This window comes from Fistularia commersonii, chromosome 20 (assembly GCF_037954325.1).
Source record: "Fistularia commersonii isolate RoL2024-O1a breed Wild chromosome 20, RoL_Fcom_v1.0, whole genome shotgun sequence".
NCBI classification, from domain to species: Eukaryota; Metazoa; Chordata; class Actinopteri; order Syngnathiformes; family Fistulariidae; genus Fistularia; species Fistularia commersonii.
Genome location: NC_141303.1, coordinates 4706243 through 4728364, shown reverse-complemented (window position 1 = coordinate 4728364; position 22122 = coordinate 4706243). Strand labels below are relative to the sequence as shown.

General features: G+C 39.1%; 1 protein-coding gene across 2 annotated transcripts in view; it reads right to left on the bottom strand.

Moving 5' to 3' along the window:
- Positions 1-22122, bottom strand: part of nkain2 (sodium/potassium transporting ATPase interacting 2) — an 86219-nt gene that overhangs the window by 5826 nt on the left and 58271 nt on the right. For both annotated transcript variants that reach the window (XM_086166665.1, XM_086166666.1), the window contains exons 4-5: positions 19254-19454; positions 6154-6214 (exon numbers count right to left, since the gene is read on the bottom strand). In XM_086166665.1, the coding sequence (XP_086022791.1) occupies positions 6154-6214; positions 19254-19454 (262 nt within the window). The remainder of the gene's footprint in view (positions 1-6153; positions 6215-19253; positions 19455-22122) is intronic.

Below are 22122 nucleotides of genomic sequence, written 5' to 3'. Positions count from 1 at the left end.
GGGCATGCAAACTGCTTTAAATGTATGAAAATCCGGCAATGCAAATGCACTTCTATTTTAGGTGGAAGCAGCAATATATTTATGCCTTGAGAATACTCTTAACTCCTAAATTATCTAGGATAGATCCTGAGATTCCCAAGCCGAGAGCCAAGGAGCTGCCAGCAGGTGGTTGCTTTCCTCAGACTGAGGCGGAGAGACTGGATTTTTGAAGAGAAGAAACCACGATATTTTTTTTTACTTTGATGTCGTAGAGCTCATAAAAGGGTACTTCCTTGCCTTGATCTGCAGCATACTTTATTTATTCAGTAAAATTTCTAGCATCGAGTACAATGTTGAATTTGGCTGTGACTGGGGAGATGAAAGTGGCTGCAACTTCACCTTAAGCCCACATTAAGCAGGGACATAAGTCCAAATATCGTGTTGCAGCACACAAGAAACAGCGAAAAACACAGTGTGCTGCATGGAAAACACCATAAATCATAGATCACAGCATGAGTATTCATCGAGTTCAGAATATATTCACATTTTTACTGGAGCCCTGAAAGGCAAGAGTGATTCTTTGAGGCTTATTTGACTTGCCCCTGCCTGCATGGAATTCCATAGATAACACAAATGAACACAGATTAAAATTTATTTTCAGGCAAAAAGATATGAGCTGTTCATTCTCAATGCATGTGCCTTTTGTGTCCAGCGCTGGCACTGAGAAATTAGATCTCTACTGGGATGAGAATGCCGTAGAGCATTGAGCATCCTGCACTATTTTGCCTTAAATGAGCCCCGCAATGACATTAAAATAAATAAACAAACACATAAATGAATAAATAAATAAATAAGCCTACCAAATGTCACCTGCCATTCAAACGACTTCTGATGACAGACAAACACAACAGCTGCTGGCCTCCCTGATAGCATAATAAGCAATTCTCCTTTTAAAAATAAAAGAAGCAAAAATGAATGAATAACATTAAAAATAAAAATTACAGAAAAACAAGTAGATTAAAAAAAAAAAAAAAAATCGCATAACATAATGACCTCAGTTGATTCGGAAAATAAGGCAATACTGAGGAGACATTTATCCGCGTTGCCTATTTTTCATTAAAAAGTTAGCAGCAATGGGCGATATCACCGCTTTGGTCTTTTTGCTATTAAAAATATATGAATTCCAGTGAATAAGTCATCAAATATCAGATGGGAGTTTTAAGATTTCTCCCATAATCCCCTTAATGTATTCATGGGAAGTGCTCATTATGCCACACACCAGGACAACCAATGAGCTTCTTTGTCTATCAGCAGTTTTCCTACATTTGAGAAACTGTATAAACTTTAGGGATTATTTGGCACAAGTGATGTTTGCTGGTGTTTTTATGTAAAGTCACTCTCTGGCCAAAATGCGCTTTGCTTCGGTGGATAGTTTAAGCTTTACGGTGGAAAAAATTACTGGCCCAACGGAGCTGTTCAGACTCAATGATTAGAGTTTCACTTTTACTTTTTTAAAGGGTTTTTTTAAAAAGGAGACCCTGCTTCTGAGCAGGGATTTTGGACATCAATAATAATTTGTTGGCAGATCTTTTTCCACTGCTTTAGAGAAATTACATTTTTGGTTATTAACGAGAAAAATGAAGAATAATGAAGCCTCCAGTTCGCAAACATTGAAAATGGAATTTATAATAAAGTACACGCCTTTTCTGTGTCTAGCGACACCATGAAAATGATGTCAGTATATGAGCTTAAGCGCATTCCGGAAGTCCGTTGATAGATAGCCGAAGCTGAATATTATATTATATATTATTAGGCTTTCAATGTTTTATTCTGTTTTTTTCTACCAAAAAACATGCCGACATTATATTAAGATCAGTGGTTTACGCGTAATTTATTTAATTCACCTGTGTAATAATCAGGTTTGTGGCGCTATATTTTTTGTTGTTTGTCATATAGCTTTTTCCACAGGCATCTAAATTTGACTTCTTCACGCACTAATTTATTTCCTTATTCTCTGCTTGCAATCTGTTCAAGCATGAACTCTGTGCTGTCTGATGAAGTCACTCCGCTGTTCCCATTATCTTTTTGTTTGTCATGCAGGAGGGGACTTAAATGGCTTCCAATTATTATTATTTTTTTTTGTCTTCAATTTCCTTTTAATTCATTAAAATAAAATGTTGCATATAAGGTCACACAGTAAGATGCCAATGCATCACAGAGTCTTTCCTTATGTGGATCCTTTTGTGAAAGGTTTTCCTGCTGATTCATGCTGCAGTCAAATATTCTCAGCAGAGTTTCTGCCACTCGACCCCTTGAACACTAAAGGATATGGAGCTCATAACCTTGTCAGACTGCTGCCTATCATGTTATGGTGGCATTGCTTTAAAAATTCAAATGCTATTCATAAGGCTCAAGCCTTGCTTACTTATCTTTGGGTGGGCCTCTGTTTTTTTTTCTCTGTGTAACTTGTTATGGTACAATGTTTGATAAGAATCTGTCGGACGCATTCGAGTAGCGGTGGGATGATAAGGCTGACTTTGACGATTAATCTCCTGTGTGAGCGAATGCACGTACGCGCACACACAGAGTCACACACACAGATGCAAAGAATATATTTCAGGATAATTAGCCTTCACAGCGGCTCAAAATGCTCATTGGTCCTCAGTGAGTATTAGCTTCTTCACCCATGGCATATTTCTGGACAAAGTACCCTGATTATTCTTTGGTCTCCGCAACTGCATTATCGCCCACTGATTTCATATTCGGACTTGGAGCACAGAAACAAATATTATAAGGAATCTCCGATATTATTCGGTCGTAAATGATCTCGTCTTTTTCTTACGTGAAAATAATGCGCGGAGCTTGTTACCGCCACAGCGTTCACACAATTAACTTTTAATAGTGGCCTGAAACCTCAATTCCAATCCCTATTCATTCAAGATAACATTTGCTCCTTGTGAAGAAGTGTGAAAATTACTTATATGCGGTATTATCACAAATTTGTGTGTTGTTTCCATGGTGTGGATTTCCTATTTATTTCCTGCCAAAGACATACAATTCTGAAAATCGCCATGGCTGCAAATATAAAACGAGTGTGTCTTCAAATAAAGGGTTCATTTGTGAAAATAAGCATTTCAATTTTTAAGTAGCATTTTTGACCGTAGCTGTCTTTGCTTAAATGAATTGGTCACTGAAATGACTGGACTAATAGTATGTTTAGCTTTGGACCTTCTAACTATCCTTCGCTGATTTCGTAGGATTATATCAGGTAATTTGAGGATTTAAATACATAATGTGTCCGAGCCCTTACTCACAAATACTTTATTTCCTTCCCCATTTCCCTTCTTTTCCCTGATATTTATTAAAATTCAAGTTCTGTTTTGGTCTTTATATACATAAATGACTTACAAGTAAGTCTCAGGTCTCTATACTTAAATCCAGAGTCGAGTCTCCGATTGTAAAACTGGGGATTTCACTCGCTAAGTGAGTCTTGACAAAAGCACAACTGTCACCATCGCTTCGAATTAGTATGACACATTAATGTGACGGCTTGCGGACGGCATCCAATCTCCATTAAATCCAAGCGAAGCCCAAATTTGTGTTCAATTTCTAAGTTATCGCATTCGTGACTTAGGGCGACCGCTTTCCCTTTCTCCAAAGCCGACGAGAAACACGATCACAATCAGTGAGGATATTACTGTTTGATAAAAGGTCCTGGTGTCACAGAAGATCCTGCATGAATATACAGCGTTATGCTTATGTCTCATTTAACTTGTTGTCTTATTTGGTCGCAACTTGAACCGAGGGTTGGACGCCAGCAGGGACACGCAGCCGAGTGCCAAGAGGCAGAATACAGCGGCAAAGCCGGGCCAAATAATAGCAGTCATTCATTAATTATTTACATGACATTTCAGATTTCCAGTCATTGTGAAGCTTATCGAAATGCAGCTTTAGAAAACTTCTCTCATTATGCGCAATAAAAGAGGCCTAAGTGCCGAGTTGCATCACTCTGTTTAACTTTATCAGGACGATATGATATTTCACTCCTGCAGAATACAAAGACAGCTTTGAAGCGGGAAAAGTCAAGAGGATTGAATCGCTTTGGATCTGGGGTTGCTTGGAAATAATTCCGCTTGCCAGTCATGATCAGTTTTGGGAAAGCGAGGAGGCGGGAAAACGTGCCTGCCCTCTGCACTTCAAACTATCGGCAATGATCCAGTCTGCATTTATTGCCAATCAATATTTATGCGTGAGCAAACAGCATCCTCAATTCAGCGCTGAATAAGACATGGTAAGCTATTGATCGCTCCTCGGAAGGTCTGCGTCTAATTTAATGGCATAACTAAACTGAAGGCCGCAGGTAATAGGCTCATTGATGCTCACCGGCATATGAGTTAAGGCAAAAAATATTCATGGTCAATATGATTTTCCTCTCATTTCCCTTTCATGTTACTGATATTACACCTCAAATGATTAACAATGTCAAAAAGCCTCCTCACAGTGCTCAATCAACAGATTTTTTTTAATGAAGACAAATAATGGCCGAATTGATTCTTGGTTTCTCCTTCTCAGCACATCCACTTCGTTTTGCCTATCGACGGTTTTGCGGGGGGGGGGGATTCATTCGGCTCTCCCTCCCGTCTTTCTTGGCTCATTGCAGTAAATGAATGAGCCCGGCTGGAAAATCAGGAGGCAACAAGAACCGCTTCAAATTCTGCCAGGATGCTAGTGGATGCTGTGGGCCCAGGGCTAGCTTCACTGGGAGCTGCTCACAACATGATGAATGAGTAAGCTGTCAAGGCAGGAAATAGAGATAGGGAGGAAGTGGCAAAAAGCATTCGGTGTAACTCGTGTATCACATTTGATTCCCTGACTGAAAAGTAACGTCCAAGCAAACCCAAACTGCACAAAGTGACTTCGCGTAACATTTCCAAACCACTGCCTAACTCAGGGGTGTGCAATTATTTTGGCTGGCGGGGCCACATTTTCTTATTTAATTTTCTTCAACTAGGTATCATGTAAATTGAACCAAATGAACATCGCGATTTAAATATTTCAATTTTTGGACATTTTATTTCAACTTGAAAATCATTAATAATCATATAGATGTACCGACATTATTTTGTATGTAATCGTCTATACAAAATTAAACAAAGGAAAAAAATAAAGAGTTTCTAAATTCAATATTGATTGAAATATTCAAAGAAAATAGTTTGGCAGACTGGATAAAAAAAAAAAAAAACGGGCCAGATGTGGCTGTAAAATGTCTAACGCTAGCCTAACTCATCGAGAGCAACTTTCTCACCTCATTCTCGCACATCGGAAAACTTGTCTAATTTCATCTGCGCTTCACATAATGGCCTACTTTACATAAGACACGGTCAGAAAATCATATAACAGCCGGATGATGATTTTTAGTGTAGGATTTCCACACCCTCTTCATGAGCTCGGAGGACTTTTGATTATTTAACTGCACAATTATTTCCATTTGTAAATGTGGAATTTTAGGCAAACAAGGTAACTTCCTTTGGGGATAAAGACAGCTTTCCTATTTGTGATGATACCAGTTTGCTGGTAGTGGACAATTGTGATTGTTACGTCTGTTGCGTAAGTATTTTATTGGTAAAAAGTGATAGTAAACATCTAAGGGTAAATATGGGCATTAGAGTATCAACCGCAAAAAGAAGTCCAGTAAAGGGTTTAACTCTGCCGACGTGCAACACTGTCTGCAGCTCCACCTGAATGCTTTCCTGTTTTTTCAGCTATTTTGGTCGCATTCATTTTTCAACGTTTTTCTTAAATCTTGAACTCCAAAGCTATCTGCTCTTTTTGGAGTGGCCTTCTTTGAAGAACAGTCAAGACAGCAGCATGGAAGCCCTGCCCAAAACAGCATTTTGGCTGTGTAACTCATGTTGCGACACAGAAACACCACTCCACAAATATACATTGCTACAAAGCTGCTATCCGATAAAGTGCAGCGTCTGCACTGAACCACAACAGATTGATAAATGTAGTTTCAAAGGACACCAGTATAACAACAAATGACATAAATGTACATGGTGCAGAGGGTTAATTGCTCTTTTTCTTACATTTCTTTCATTTTCTCTTTTTAATTTACATTGAGCAAAGTGTGCGTGCGTGCATATTTGTCAATCTGCGTCACTTTCTACTTACAGCTGTCCTCTTCCTCTGAAATGAGCTTGACCACATAGCAGGCGTAGATAAACCCCACCAGCTGGAGAGAAGCACAGATAAAGATTATTTCGAGGCAAAATCAAGACGCGCACAGAAGAACCGTTACCCTTCAAATCACTTCAACACCTTTTGCAATATAAATGAGCCAGACGTTCATATATAGAAAGCAGCGGGGAGCCTGATCATTGAACACAGTTGTAACTGACAGACAAAACAGGTGTTAGTGTCAGTGGAACAGAACAACACTATGCCATTTTGCTCAAAAGTAGAATGCTTAAATCGATACACACACACACACACACACACACACACACACACACATACACACCTTCAATGGAAATTAGGTTACAAAAGGCACAATGTTCCATCCAAAACAAAGAAAAAAAAATTGTACCAACTGTGTTAATTCAAAGCTTCAGTCCTTACAATTACACACAAAAAAAGAGAGATTTTTCAAGAGCATGTCTCCATTACACACAGTCGCTGTGGGTAAATCAGTCAGATACAGCAGTGAGGATGCAATATTAAATTTTTGGCTGCTTACATTGCCTTGCCATTATTGTAGCGGAGATGGTTTTGTGTGTGTGTGACTTTGCCAGCACTAACACCCCTGTCATGGCTCAGTTGTGTTGAGGTTTTAGTCACACATGGACTTTATACAGTATTGTTTTCTATTATTGTGCCACTGTGAGCTTGGATTGTCACAAGGAAGGTAGGAAAAGGCCTGAACGGTAATACAGCAGCCCACGTCAAAACGACACCTTCGCTCCCTGATCTGCTCTCTCGTTGGTTGTTTGTATCCAGGGCGACGAACAGAAGGTCGTTGATTGGAGTAAACGCTCAGGAAGGTGCGTTCAATATAAGGTCTACACTTTTCTGACCTTCCCGGGCCTTACAGGTATCAGGGGGAAGAAAGATGCCTTAGAAATGTAAGGGTGAAGTCGCAGAGATATGAGTAGACAATGGACAATGGCCGTGCGTGGTTGTGTGTGTGTGTTTGTGGTGATAAAATAACACATCACCTGGGATTAAGAGGCATTATTGCTCAAATCAGGCTTTAACTGTCAGAAAAATGACATTGACCTGGTTGGTATTCTATTGACAATACGGACACATGCCAGCAAACACACAGCGAGCTGCAGATGTGAGCAACTACAATTGAGATTCAGCGTATATCCCAAGGTCTTGACCTCATTTAGTCTAAATAATGTTCAGCTCCCAAAGCTCCTCTCTCCTTTTCTCAGTCTCCTTCCAATTCTCTCTTTCTCTCTCTCATTTCCCTCCATCTTGCTCCCCTTTGCGTTGAAAGACAAGTAAATTAGTCGTAGGAGCGCAGTACTTTGCTCGGTGGGAGAGGATTCTCCTTTAAGCGATTAGTGTGATCCCAATAATATAAGTAGACAATGCTTCCAGTATCAGCACAGGCATAAATAGGAAGGGGAAAATCGATTTTGATAGTACAGGAAATACTGTGTACCAATCATCTTGGATGCTGGAACACTAACAGTTTAACTCCTGTGACACATGAATGCAGCCACACTGCTTTCCCTGTCCTGTTAAAATAATGAATCATTCTTATTCACTTTGAGGAGGATTAAGTTGAGAGTTGAACCGGAGAGTCTTCTGTCTTCTGCAGGCTCGTTGCCTCTGAAAATGACTTTTGGGTGCAGTTTTGTTTGCACCAGTGAGCAGTGTAGCGCTGGTCTGCCCTGCAATGGGGAACATTTGACCAGCTGTGACAGAGCGTTTCTTTTCTGTGCATCAATATCCTGTAATATTCTGGATACTCAAGCATTCCATTTTGGTGCTGTTGTATATAAATATAATATCCTGTGTACAACATGCCTGATTATATCTCGCCCCCTGGTTTGCAAAAACCCAAATAAGACTGCCAGAGTGTGCCAATACTAGCAATGGAACTGTGATGTATGCGCCTTATCTTGTTTCTGGCTGGAGTTTCGTTTCGAGCTGGCCCGTTGTCAGTATATTTCTGACGTTAGCTTTAGATGATGGACGTATCATACGGTTTGAGTGGAATTTGGGCAAAACTTGGAGTTGGGATGTGTGGTGCTGGGCTCTCTGCAATCCACTCGAGCCTCTTGACATTTTGTTGCGGCATTTCAAATGTCTAAACTTTTTGAGGAGGAGACAAAAGCCAATCAAGCTTCTCATAACACGGACTCATCGATCTCAATAACATGGACTGTGACAGAATAAAATTGACCCCTAGCGACAAGTGAGAAAACAGATTATCTTTTCATACGCTTCACATGGAGATTTTCATAGAATTTACAGATGTACGACCCAAATACAAAATGTGTGCTTTTTTTATATAAACATAAATGTATTTTCAGAATCGTTCAGCTTATTTTGTGACAAAAAAAAGTACTCAAAGATGCAGATGCCGATCTAATAAAGTCATCGCATAAAATCTAGATGCGTGGAATTGATGTATTACTTAGTTAAAACTGCGACTAGTAGTAAGCATTACAATGTAAAGCAAGTCTTTGTATTTATCATTAAGAGTACTATCTTACCGTGTTGTCAAATTGTAATTTCCAATTTTCCGTTTCTCACCCAACAGCCATATTGTTACGACAAAGATAGCTGCAATAAGTAATAAAAATAACGAAAATCGAAAAATGAACTGAAATCTTCCTTCATTCCAACGATTGAAAAACAGAAAAGAAATATAACTCAAAAGCATTTCTCTCTAAAAAATAATTGACCTCTTTCACTTAAGTTGATCCATAAATGTAGTGGAGTTGCAAGCCTTCAGTGTCTTAGTGCTGGAGGAAAATAACTTGACCCTTCATCCCGCATAGCGAGAAGTTTGAGTGCCATTGTTGGAGATATCGAGATGTGAAAAATAAAAAAAATAAAATAAAATCTGTGAGAGAAATTTAAATTTCAAACTCGACCAGAACTTCACCCTAAGATTCACAAAGCCCATGAGAGTTTAGGGCTGACTTTGCCTGATGGCAATGAAATGACATTAAAATGAGAAGATTAGCATTAATTTGCTTCCTTTGCACAGATTCCGATAACACCTGAATGATTTGAAGGAGGCTCAGGGAGAAATTATTTGAATGTCAGATGTTTTTTAATAAGGATGGTTATGCGTTCTGCATAACCTGAGTACAACAGGACATCGCGGGGGGGGGGGGGGGACACCTTTCGGAAAAGCAAAGCCCGATGCTACGGAAAGGCGTCCATTCGTTGATCGGTCGCTGATTCATTTCCAATCAAGAGAGAAAGTGGCGTCACTTCGCCGTTTGCCCAAACTCCTATGAATAACTTCACAGATTAATATGTTCGTAAGAGCTCTCAGTCAACCGCATGGTCATTTGTTGTCAAATCTCCTTGTAGCGACTTGACTTGTTGAGTTTATTGAGGACGTTCCACCCCTCATGAGGCGCTTCTACAGTTCGAAGCGGATCGTTTGATGTACGGCGACCATTTCCGAGGATCATTACCATATTTAGATCTATGATGAGCTGTCCGACTTCCTGCTCCTTTAATAGTGTTTGTGTGTTTTATGGTTTGTAATTAGAGTTGTTGTCTGTGGCTGATTAGCTTGCTTTGTTTACCGTGCATTACTCTATGATTAAATTGTATTCATCTCAAACGAGAGAAACTGTTACAGCTGCATCGCTTCACTGTGGATAAATTGTCGCGACACATTTACGGGATTAAATTGGTTTATGTTCTGATGATGAACACAAATTTTGTTCCAGGTTTCCACAATTCTCTCTGTGACTAATTTGTGATGAAAATATTTGTCGGAGAGAGCTGCTCTGAAAAAAACGCTATAATCTTAAAATCAATACTTATCCATCTTCTCTCTATTCCAACTGAAGTGACCGCTTTGTGTTAAAACTGCAGACATCAAACCGCATCAACAAATAAATCACACTTAAAAAGCAGCATTCCACCTAGTTTTATAACATATCTCACACCTAGAATGGTTTGTATTTTATTACAAGTAATTACAAGCCATTACAGTCTAAAATCAATAAAACGGGGAAAATGCCTTTTAGCATGCCCATGTTATTTGATTCTGTAAAAAATACAAACGGGACAGTATTTTTATTTGAAAGCGGAAATCCACAGGTATTACTTCTGTTGAAAATATGGGATTAGTGCAGCAGAGCTCAGCAGTTGCATTGGTTGTCTGACATTCATTTCATATCTAACAATTCTCTCTCTCTCTGTCCTCTCCTTGATCTTTGAAAAACAAACAATAGCTATGAAAAGCAATCTGGTCCAAATACGGCCTCCATGAATATTTTGACCCTCAAATGACATTACTGCTTGTGGTCAGCAGCAGCAACGTCACATCCACTACGATAAATGAAAGGGAAATGAAAACAATACTTCATGTGCCATTTTGTTGCGAGACATAAACAGAAAACATGTTTCCTTTTATTGCTGACCATAAAGGCCACCGTCACTTTACAGCTCATTATAAGCGGGCGGATGGATGAAACAGCTTCCCAAAGGTTTCTCCAAATACAGCCTCATGTTTGGTTGTTAATTGTTTTGTCTCATTTGTGTAAGTTATGGCTGTTTTTGCAATGCATGCAAAGCGGCGGTGCAAAAAAATGTGACTACTATTTGCAGATCAATACAGTAACTAAACTATCAGTTTAGTACTTTAACTATACTTTATCTCCACATTATTAGACCTGCATGTGAAAGATGGTAGACGCATCTCTTCAAAAGATATCAGACACAACATCGACTGAAATATATGATTTTAGGAATTAGTTCCATTTGAATAATTCCCCTTTCAAATCTTTGATTCTTATCCGGACCTTTTTTTTTATGTAAAACGACATGAAATATAAAATTGTGAAAACTTTTAAAATTCTTTATTTATTACTAGGCGCATTTAAGTGATTTCTCACCAAAGTCTGTTTTTTACAACAATCTTCTAAGTTTCATCTTAATAACAAAATTGACAATATCAGGATAATTTTGATCCAGCGTGTGGTAGATGAGCGAACATCTGATTCTTTTTTTTTTTTTTTTTTTTTAGTGAAGATATTCTTATCTTCACCAAGAAACACTCATTGAGGTTCTACTTTTCCAATATTTGATCCACTATCAAGCTCTTTTCCTGTCTCATCAATTCAGGTTTGAGAAGCGACAGATCTCCTGTGGTTCCGCATGCTTTTTATTCAGATGGTGTTAATAAATAAGGTGTTTATAAAAAAGGACAAGGTTTGGGAAGACATTGAGGAGGTCACTCTGTTGGAATCAAAAACTAATAATAGTTCTGTGACACTCAGCCACACTGATACAAAATCTAGAGAAACTACCAAACCCCAGATAAGTTAAGAACGAGCTATAGCACTGGCACTTATTTACAGTGGGAAGAAAACCCAGTACTGTGACAACACTTTCCACGGATAATTTGTACTTTTTTTTCCCCTTTCCTGGTACAATATGAATTGGCCAATCATGTTTTCTATAAATACCAGTCGCAAGTATACAGGAAAAATAACCGAATCCTGTCGTTTCACTTTTGTTCATTATGAGCCATTATCAAGGGGCACAAACAGGTTCGGTAAATGAGTACTTGTACTGTTTTTATTTTTTAAGTTGCAACTTACCTATATAGAATTTAATTGCATGAATATAATAATGAATAATATTATATAATGTCATATATAATTTATAATAAAAACTATTTGAGGCAGTGCAGTGGTGGGTTTAGTTGATGCTAGTTTTCCCTCCTATAAAGAAAAAAAAAAGTGCAGGTGACCTCACTGATTGTATTCGATGTATTTGAAGATCTGCTAATCACTAAAAACACTTATGAACATGCACCCTAGACCACTGGGCCACCAGGAAGCCTCGTCATCTCGAATGTGTTTTTGCTCAGAGATGTCCTTTATCACTCTCCATGCTATTAGCATGCAGAATAAAGCAGAAAAAATGTAATCACAGAAGTCGCTCTTGTGAATTTCCCCACTGTGCTACAATCTGGTACTGATGATGTTGGCCTGTGTTTCACTGAAGTCTCTCTGCAGATCTCTCTGGAGATCCATCCTTCAGCTTTATGGCAGCTCAGACTTTCATATTAGCAACAAATTGGGGGAGAAAAAAAAACATAACAAAGAACCTCCTTTGTTTGGCAGCTTGATGAACAAAACCAGCTAATGTCTGAAGAAAAAAAAATGCTGCTAAAGTCTGAAGGTGTATCTACAACCAAAACATAAATGTGAAAAATAAACAGAAATAATAAACCCAGTAAATGTACTCCACTAGTAAGGGGTGAGAATGCTTGAAGAGAATGTGAAACAGATTATTCATGTTAAATCTCATGCAAAGTAACACATATCTTTAACAATGAACTGTTAGCTGTAGAGTTCCCAGTACAAATTATACACTATCAAAGTGAACACTTGGACTACAGTGCTTATAAAAGGAGACAAGTTATTCTTAAGTAACACCAAAACAGACTCGGGCAATATTTTTTTTACTGCGATGCCACAACAGTGTCAAATTCACAAAACAGTCCAAAGAAGCTAAGCAGGACAACCAGCCCATCAGATACTCTAGATCAGCGGTCAGGAACTTATGGCTCGCGAGCCATATATGGCTCTTCCCGTGACGGTATTTGGCCCCCCGACAATTTTGAGTTAAAAAAAAAAATCAATTTGGAACTGATTTTAAAATGCTTGTGATATTTCTTCATAATACTGTGTCATTTTAAAGGAAACAGAAAACTGTTTTGAAGATAAATTTCATGGTTCAGCCGTCGGTCGGGAACCGATGGCGTCCGAGCACGTCCGGGTCATTGCAAAGGTGAAGAAATCAATTTAATCAGATAGGCAACTAGTTTATCCGCTTCAACCCTTGTAACGGAAAAGATGGTGAAAAGAAAAAAAAAAGACGATGATTACCGTGCATTCCACTCTGCGTGGACAGAAGAATTTACATTTGGATCTGCAATATGACTGACATGCAATGATAAAATTGCACCGATGAAACGGTCAAATGTTTGAACATATCCATGCGGCACCAGAGGTTGCATTAAAAGTAAGACATATTTAATTTATTATATGTTACAAATAGTGAAATATACTGCTCAAAAAAATAAAGGGAACACTTGAACAACACAATGTAACTCCAAGTCAATCACACTTCTGTGAAATCATAGTGTCCACTCAGGAAGCAACACAGATTCATTTTGACTTGTTTTAAGGACATTACATCAAAGTTGGATCAGCCTGGAGTTTGTTTTTACACTTTGATTTTGAGTGTGATTCCTAATCCGGACCTCCATGGGTTAATACATTTGATTTCCATTGATCATTTTTGTGTGATTTTGTTGTCAGCACATTCAACTGTGTAAAGAGCAAAGTATTTCATAAGAATATTTCATTCATTTAGATCTAGGATGTGTTTTTTAAGTGTTCCCTTTATTTTTTTGAGCAGTGTATATCTCGGTGAAATATATTTAGAAATATTTGGCTTTTCTGGCTCTCCCAGTCAAAAAGGCTCCTGGCCCCTGATCTAGATGACCAAACAGCAGATGTCCAGTCATTTACATCTTGAGATGTAAGATGTAAATGAATGTAACTTCAGAAAAATGACTTCAACATTTTGCGATTGCAGGTCCCAAATGATTTAAAAATGACGTCTTATTTCAAAGTTTACATATAATAACCGGATAAGACAATTGTGAGCGTGTGTGTTTGTGTTTGTGTATCTATTAAATGTATTTTTATTTATATTTATTCACTTTGAAGGATAATTGCAGACCCTTGTGGTCTTTTTTTTAATTAATCAGTTTTACACATTTCCATCATCCCCCGTCTTACAAGTATTTTTGTTGTTGTTCTGACTGGCAACCGTCACTACCCTCCGACTCTCACCTGTCAGTTTAACAAGGTAAGCTGACATCTTAGGATTTCCCAACATTATGCTGCCCAATCATGTTAAACCAAACCAGTCAGCTGGCCATCTAGGAGAACATGTTATTAAGAGCTCGCCTATGTTTCCACCAATTACAGTAAACCAGGCAGCCAGTCTGCCAGAGAACCAGTCTGGCTGTCGAGTGTGTGCTCATGAAGCATGACAGTGTTTCCACACACCAATTACGGCGAGACAGTGGTACAGCTGTGTGGTGGCTTGGCACTCAGCCACACTATAAGTACCAGTATCGACTCACGGAGGAAGACCGAGCGCACGAGGAGCGCCGGCCAGAGACGCTGTCGTTGTAACTGAAACAGGTAGGATGACAGAGGCGAGAGGTGGAGATACGGACATGCACTCTTATCCGTGTTGATTTAATGATATAGCATAAATATGCAGGTTTATTTATTGTGTGCGTCTGCATTCATAAGCGCGCGCATACTGACGAATAGGTGGTGGTGGTGGTTTGGGCGGGGGGGGAAGCTTCAGTATAGAGGAGACTGGGATGAAAAGTGACAGGCCTCCCTCATTCCCACTCTTTATTTCTCTCTGTGCTGTCTCTTCTGATCCTGCTAATTATCACAGTTTGACAGTGCAAGAGAGGAGGAAATACAGAGGGTGAGGCTAACAGACAGGCAGGGGAAAACAGACAGGGGGAAATCAGTTTTGCAACAATGAAACAAGACAGACACAGCAAGAGAGAGACGAAAAAACGAGATAGAGAGTCTCTAAAGCAGCTTATCAAACCCATTCTATGTTAATGAGAGTATGAAGTTATTACCTTAATGGGGCCTTTATTTCACTCTAAAGCTTATGCAAAGCAGTAGCACAATCACTCACAATCCCTTTGACCCCCAGCAGCAATTGTTAGGCAGGGTTGTAATAAACTTTACAATGCATTAAACGTTATGCATAGGTGAGTTGAAATGTATAAAGCAACAGAATAACAATATCCATTTCAAAGCAGTAAGTCATATACAGCAGCCGCAAAGCTACGTCTGGAAATATTAAATGTTTTATTTTAGCCATTACAGTAAAATAAAAAAAGGTATTCTGGGGGAATGGTGCCACCAATCTGTGGCATTTACAGTCAAAACCTGTTATTCTCACATGAATATTTCAAGAAAATGCGCAGGTGTTCAAGAAATAAAAATCCAAGCCAATCTTCAAAGATAGACCTGTTCCATTACGTTTGCATAATGCATATGTATGTGTGGGAAGAACCACTGGTTCTTGAAGAATCTCCAGAAAAATTTTGCAAGACAGATTATCAAGAAATGTAGCGCACAATTGAATGATTTATTTTGATTGGCTAGTTTATGAAGTCGGGCTAAAAATGTACTTAAATTTCATATCGTAAGCAAGCAAACTCAAATCAGCTACATCGGGATTTGAAGCTGGCTTGGGACTCACAACAGGCACATCCTTAAGATATTAGAAAACACCAACATACCAAAAATAAAAATTCATAGTTTGTCTATACCACTAATCCTGCATGCAGGGTCACGGCAGGGCCACGTATCGAGATGTACAACCGTTCGCTCATCTGGGAAATCTAGTCTGAATCTCCAAAAGAGAGAAAACCCACAAAGATGGGGAGAAAATACAAACTACGAACACGGAAAGGCTCGAGCTTAACTCGAACAAAGAACCTCATGTTGAGGCGGCAGCAGTAAACGTTCTGCCGTCGATGACCATCTCCCCCCCCCCCAAAAAAATAAAAGATAACAAAAAAAAAAAACCAAATTCATTCCTCCTGAAAGAGGATGTTGCTTTAGACATGGAGCAGTACCATTTTGATGGACGCGCTGTCCATCTTGAGATCTAAATCATTCTAATCTCCTCTTTCATCCTTTCAAATTCAATTTAATATTCACGCAGAGACTGTATGGCACATTTCAAAACAGGGAGCGCATTGGTAATGGAATACATTAGCTTCAATCTTGGTGTGCAGTGCATCTACTGTTAATGGTGGAGGTTGCGGGTTTAATTTCATTGTTAGTTGGCACACTTGATAATGGAGGTTACTTGATGAACTCAATTAACAACACTAATTGTAAAAATGCAGTTACTGAAGTGTTTTTTAGTACCGGTTGGTACGAGTTTCGAGGTCGTGATTGTTTTCTGTCTTTTATTTAATGCGGTTGTGATTTGATTGTAAGGGACACGAACATGATACCGAAGTTTTGCACGTGTCTTCAACCGTGACAAAAGTGCTGAGGAGTATCCAATTTTCCCCATAGCTGACTATCCATTATATATTGGGCCAACAGGACATCATTTCATCACATAATACTAGAACTGAATTGTAAACATAGGTTAAAATCAATAGTATCATATGTTATTCATCATGGGAATCTTAAAATCTTAAAACCTTAAAATAAATAAATAAATAAATAAAAAAAACTCACACACTTACTGTAAATTGTAATAATTTATCTGTATATATGTTCATAACTGTGCAATATTCATAACAGCTACATGTACAATATTTTTCATACTCCTGTGTACTCCTAATCTTTCACTTGTTACTCAAGACCTTAAGACACTTTTGAGTTTTCACTTGGTACTTAAGACATTTTATAGTTTATTTGTATTTCTTATTCTCCTTTTTTTTTTTTAAATACAATTTTCTACTATTATCTATTATTGTTATATTTGTTATATTTCTCTTGTAACTCTGGCACAACAATTTCCTTCGGGGTAAATAAAGTTATTCTTATTCATACTCTTATTCTTATTCTTATTCTTATTCTTATTCTTATTCTTATTCTTATTCTTATTCTTACTCTTACTCTTACTCTTACTCTTACTCTTACTCTTACTCTTATTCTTATTCTTATTCTTTTTTTTTTCTTTTTCTTTATACTCCTCCTTATTTACATTATCTGTCATTTATTTCTTTGAAAGGTATTTTAAGACGTATGTTCCATCTGTTCTTATTATATCCTGGAAACTTTGCTTTCTTTTGCTCTGCTATATCGCTTCTTCTCTTATTCCTCATCTTCTTTACCGCCTCATCCACACATCGTCGCATCTACAGTCCAATCTCTTGCATTCATTTCCACTCTTTCCACATTTGCATTTTCTCACCTCTTCGCTCTTCTAACGCAGACTACACTTTTGACCTCGCCATTTCTCAACTGTCTCTTTCTCATGCTTAAGGGGAAGCTGCGGCTCACTTGGTAGAACCTGCAGAATGCTTTGGGTTCGAAAGCTCCGGCTCCTCCTGTCTGCACGCCCTTGCGTGTCCTTGGGCAAAACACCGAACCCCGAGTTGCTCCCGATGGCCTGGTTAGGGCCTCGCAAGGCAGCTCTGCGGCCATTGGTGCATGAGCGCGCGCGTGTGTGTGTGTGTGTGTGAATGCAATTTAGTGTAAAGTGCTTTGAAGGTATGAAAGTGCTGTATAACTTGAGACCATTACATCCCACTCTTCATCTCACCCCCCCCTCCCCCTCGCAATGCACGGTCAGCTATTGTACGGACTTCCCCTTGCTCCTTCCTTGCTCCTTCTCTCTGCACCCGAGAAGGAAGCTGTCAACGTCCCCGTTGTGCTCAGCTTGCGTCACTGTCAGGTGCACTCAGCCTGTGTCGTCCGAGGGTTTACTCACAATATGCACTCAGGACCACTCAGGAGTCACAGCATAGAGCGGTCAAAGTGCAGCCTAGTTGGACCAACAGCTTTTTGCTCGACTCAAAGGGGCTGAGGGAAAATGACAGAGTTTAAGCTATCTGAACCAAGAGTTTGGGAACGGCATAAAAAAAAAAAAAAAAAAAAGCTATGAACCAAATATCTTCTTTTCCTTTTGGCTTTTCTTTTCAGGAGTCGCCACAGCTGATCGACCCGAACCATCAACCTCTAATTCTATTCTTTGTACCTCAACCTCCTCCATCCAACCATGTTCTCTGTATCAAACTATACTTTGTTAAATTGTCAATCTTTAAGGAAAAAGGCTTTCCACTGAAAGTCCAAGTGTAAAATAGGGTAGTTCTAGGAAATAGTCAAACCAAAGTCAAGTCAAAATCAAATAATCTTGTTTCCAAAATCATATCATGATGTCACATTAATAAGTTAAATGGTTTTAATATGGAAAGTAGGAACAGCTGATGAAGAATTTCACAAAAATATTATTTTAGCCCACATCCTTTGTCCGGTACTTCACATTTTGAAACGTATCTACTTCGGTTTAAAAAAAAAGAGACTAGACAAGGATAAACACTGATTATTCTGCATGTGCATGTGTGCAAAAACACACACACCAACTTGCTGATTAATTAAAATACTATAAAGAAATAACAAAAAAAACAAAAAAAAAAAAAACAATTAGTGCTTCTCACTTTATCAATTTAAAATTTTTGAAGCTGCCACACAAAGTGCATTTCAAAGGTCACAATGAAGGCATCCTCAACTGGTTTCAATTCTTATTACAGTCAGAGGATGAAATGTCGATGGTTTCCTCAATAATCTGTGTCCGTGGCTCCGCTGTCCCCAGGCCAGCCCCGACACATTGTCACTCGGGCTTGATAACGTTGACTCAATGCTCGGTGTACAAAGACATGAAAAAAAATGGTATTCTAGACTCTATCACTGAATTTTATTATCCAAACATCAATACTTTAAATGGCCCCAAAGGGTTTTCACTGACTTTTACAAACTTTTTTTTTTGGGGGGGGGGGCAGTCAGCCCAACAGCAGATTCATCAGAGGTCCGCATTTAATGACTCGGTGTGAACTTAAGAGACCTAACTTGGCTTCTTGTTAAGAATACAGGACACACACACACACACACACACACACACACAAACACAGACACAAACCCGAGTGCATGACTCACAAATGAGTCAAGCGATAATAACATAACCCTTGCTCTAGGAAGCGGGTCTCTATTATTGGATCCATCTTATTTTGATAATTGCTTACTTACAAAGAACCCATTTGGGCAAAGCCTTGACAATTATAGGTCTGAGTGCATGTGTGAAAGGTGTTATATGACTGCTTCATAACCCTATTTTTTAATCACCATGGCCTTTGCCAAGGCTTTGAGAAAAACACCACACCTCCTACTTATATGACTAATCGGCTGGAGTCGAACATACAGGTACTGGAGTTTATAGCTCGAATCAATAATGTATTATTATTTAATACTTACAGCCAGCAGTATCTGCAGTGAGGAGTGTGCCACCTCTATGAACTGAAAGTCCATCAAACAGCCAGATATAGATATATATCGGTGGTCCTCGGGTGCCCAGGAGGGAGGAGGGGTGATGGGTGTCACCTTGCACCCGGGGCCGTTCTCCATCCACCAGGACCGATGCATGGATAGGTTGAACGTCAGGACAAGGTCGGAGTCCTGAAAGGACAGAAGTAGATAGAAGTAAATTATCCTCTCAAACATAAGGTGGCTCAGGAACACGGGGAGGTGGGCTGAATGTCAGGGCAAGGTTTAAAGTTTTAATTAAACCCAAACTGTTGGTCATATCCAGGTCCGGAAGATGAATAGATAGATAGATAGATAGAGAGAAAGCACGCGAGGTAATGATGTGCCTAAAACTAAAAATAGAGGAAATATTTAAAATTCAAATTACCTGGGATCAATCACATCAGAATCATAAACGATTAGGATTGGGAGATGAGGTGAATGGAGAGAGAGGACGCAAGAGAGACAAAGACATGGAAACATGTTTTTTTTTATTCATTTTTTTTACACAGTGAAGTCAGACACTGGCAACTAGACTAATCTGTCAAACTCATATTTTATTTCAGTCAGTACAAGCCACCTGGCTGCCCTTCTATTCACTACAATTTCCAAAGGTTTCACAGATACTGGGCTAATCACAACTAGTTATCTAGAGCAGGGCTGTCAGTTTTGGTCCAGTGATCCACCCCTTTGGCCCTTGAATAATTCAGCATCTGCATTGAGGAATTGACATCAAACTATGAAGACGTTTCTACCTCTGCTGAGGAGTATCGCTTACTTTGTGTTGGTAAAAAAAAAACAAAAAAAAACAAAGATTTGTAATTCGTGGGTAAACCGGGTTGGTGGAAATGTTGTCTTGGAGCTGCGGTACATTTTCGTGGAAAAAAAAAAAAAGAGCAACCGCAACATTACCTTCGGCCCAAAAAGCCGGCTGATGGAGTTTTTAACCGAACAATTTGTGAATGACTCCAATTTTAACCGATGATACTGTCGCCTCTCCTCAGCAGCGCCGGCTGTGGCCGTCGCCCCGTCTTGGCCGACATCCCAGACTGGTGTAGATTGTCCTTTCGTGATGAAGTAGATGATGCTAGATTTATGAAAGGGTCTGACCCTTTCTGATGCCGCAGCAAAGCAAAAATATTGACACCGTTATCCAAGAGAAGCTGCTGATGCTGGATGTAAGAAAGCCCACCCTTGTATGTATTTCTTATCACGAGCTTTAGTTCAACGCTTTACCAGTTGGCAAGGGTCACCCTTCAGAATAAAACAGACTGCAGAGTGCGATGAAAAGTTTTTTTTTGCAGAATTCAAGCAGAAAATTCCACGTCATTAATTGACCGTATAAAATCCAGGTTTTTATGAGAGCACCCATCCATCCCGGCCGATCCAAAACACTCCTCGTCCGGTGTTTACGTAGTTTCGGCACGATCAGTCAACCTACTCGTCTCTGCTACGGTTTCTCCCACGAAGCAACAAGTTTCTCTTTGACGGAAATAAAAGAAATAACCCCCGTTGTTTAATGCTTGAAAGGTTTTGCGTCAGAAATGTTCACAAGGATTAGAATAAATACCGGTTTCCTTTTTCACCCCCCCCCCTCACTCCCAGTCATTTTTGTCACCAATTTGGTTTAATCAAAAGTTTAATGAGCAGATATCTGTTACATGAATCCATTTTAGTCGAACTCGGCTGTACTTCATGTTTTGTGCTGATGTCTTGGTAAATTAATAAAAGCAACCGAAAATATCAAAGGGGCAGTTCTCTCATATGGCAGGTTTAGACTACGCTCTTTAAAAGTGACAGAAAAACAAAATCTCCCAGTGAGGAATGTGAATGTCATCACTGCCTGTGGAAAAAAATCAAAAAATTCAAAATTCAATTAATAAATCAGTTATTTTGTGCCTAACATCAGTTCAAGGTAGGTTACTTTCTTAATTCAGCTCAGATAATTATTTTGGTTTTCATGCTTTCAATGGAAAGACAGATCATTGCACAGGCATGCACACACACACACATACACACACACACACACACACACACACACACACACACACACACACACACACACACACACGTACTCGCACACACACAGCTATAGCACTGTTTTCCAAATAGAAAGCTTTTATGCTTTTTAAGAATGGGATAAATCCCAAGGATTAAGCACTCCTTATTTACCCACTTCTTTGTGATGATGCATCTATTTGTTTATAGCAAGTCCGGGGGAGGGGAGGGGTTTACATTATAGGCTATATCATATCCACGAGGAAGCACTTTGCAACTATTATTTTACTTATTCCGTTGAAAAATGCACGTATTAAACGAACGTCTGAAGTCCCTCCATCAACAACCAAGTTCACTGGAATTAAAAACTGTCCTTGTGCATGACATGTTTCAAATGACTGTCACATCCCTCCTGCTCTTAATTTCTTCCCTTTCTCCTCACTAATTAATTTATATTGTGGTTTCTCTTCCCCGGCTCTCTTTCCTCCCTCTTTTCTTTTTTAGTCCCTTTCTATTCCAGTATAATGAGTAAATGCCTCATTAACACAGAGCTCTGATTAATGCCATCTCCCCTTGTTGTGCTTCTCTTTTTAATGAGTAAAATCTCTCTAAATTTCTGCCTCCCTCTTTTGCCATCACTCTCCCTCCATCTGCCTCTTACTGTCACAGCAACACCCTCTCTCTTCCCACACACACACACACTTTTTAGCATCATTTCTGTGTGTTTTTTTTTTCCCTCTGACTTGTTTCTTAGTGTTCAGTGGCAATGTGAGGGGGCAATAATTATGTCAGCACAATGCTCGCTCAATGCCTTCTCAATGAG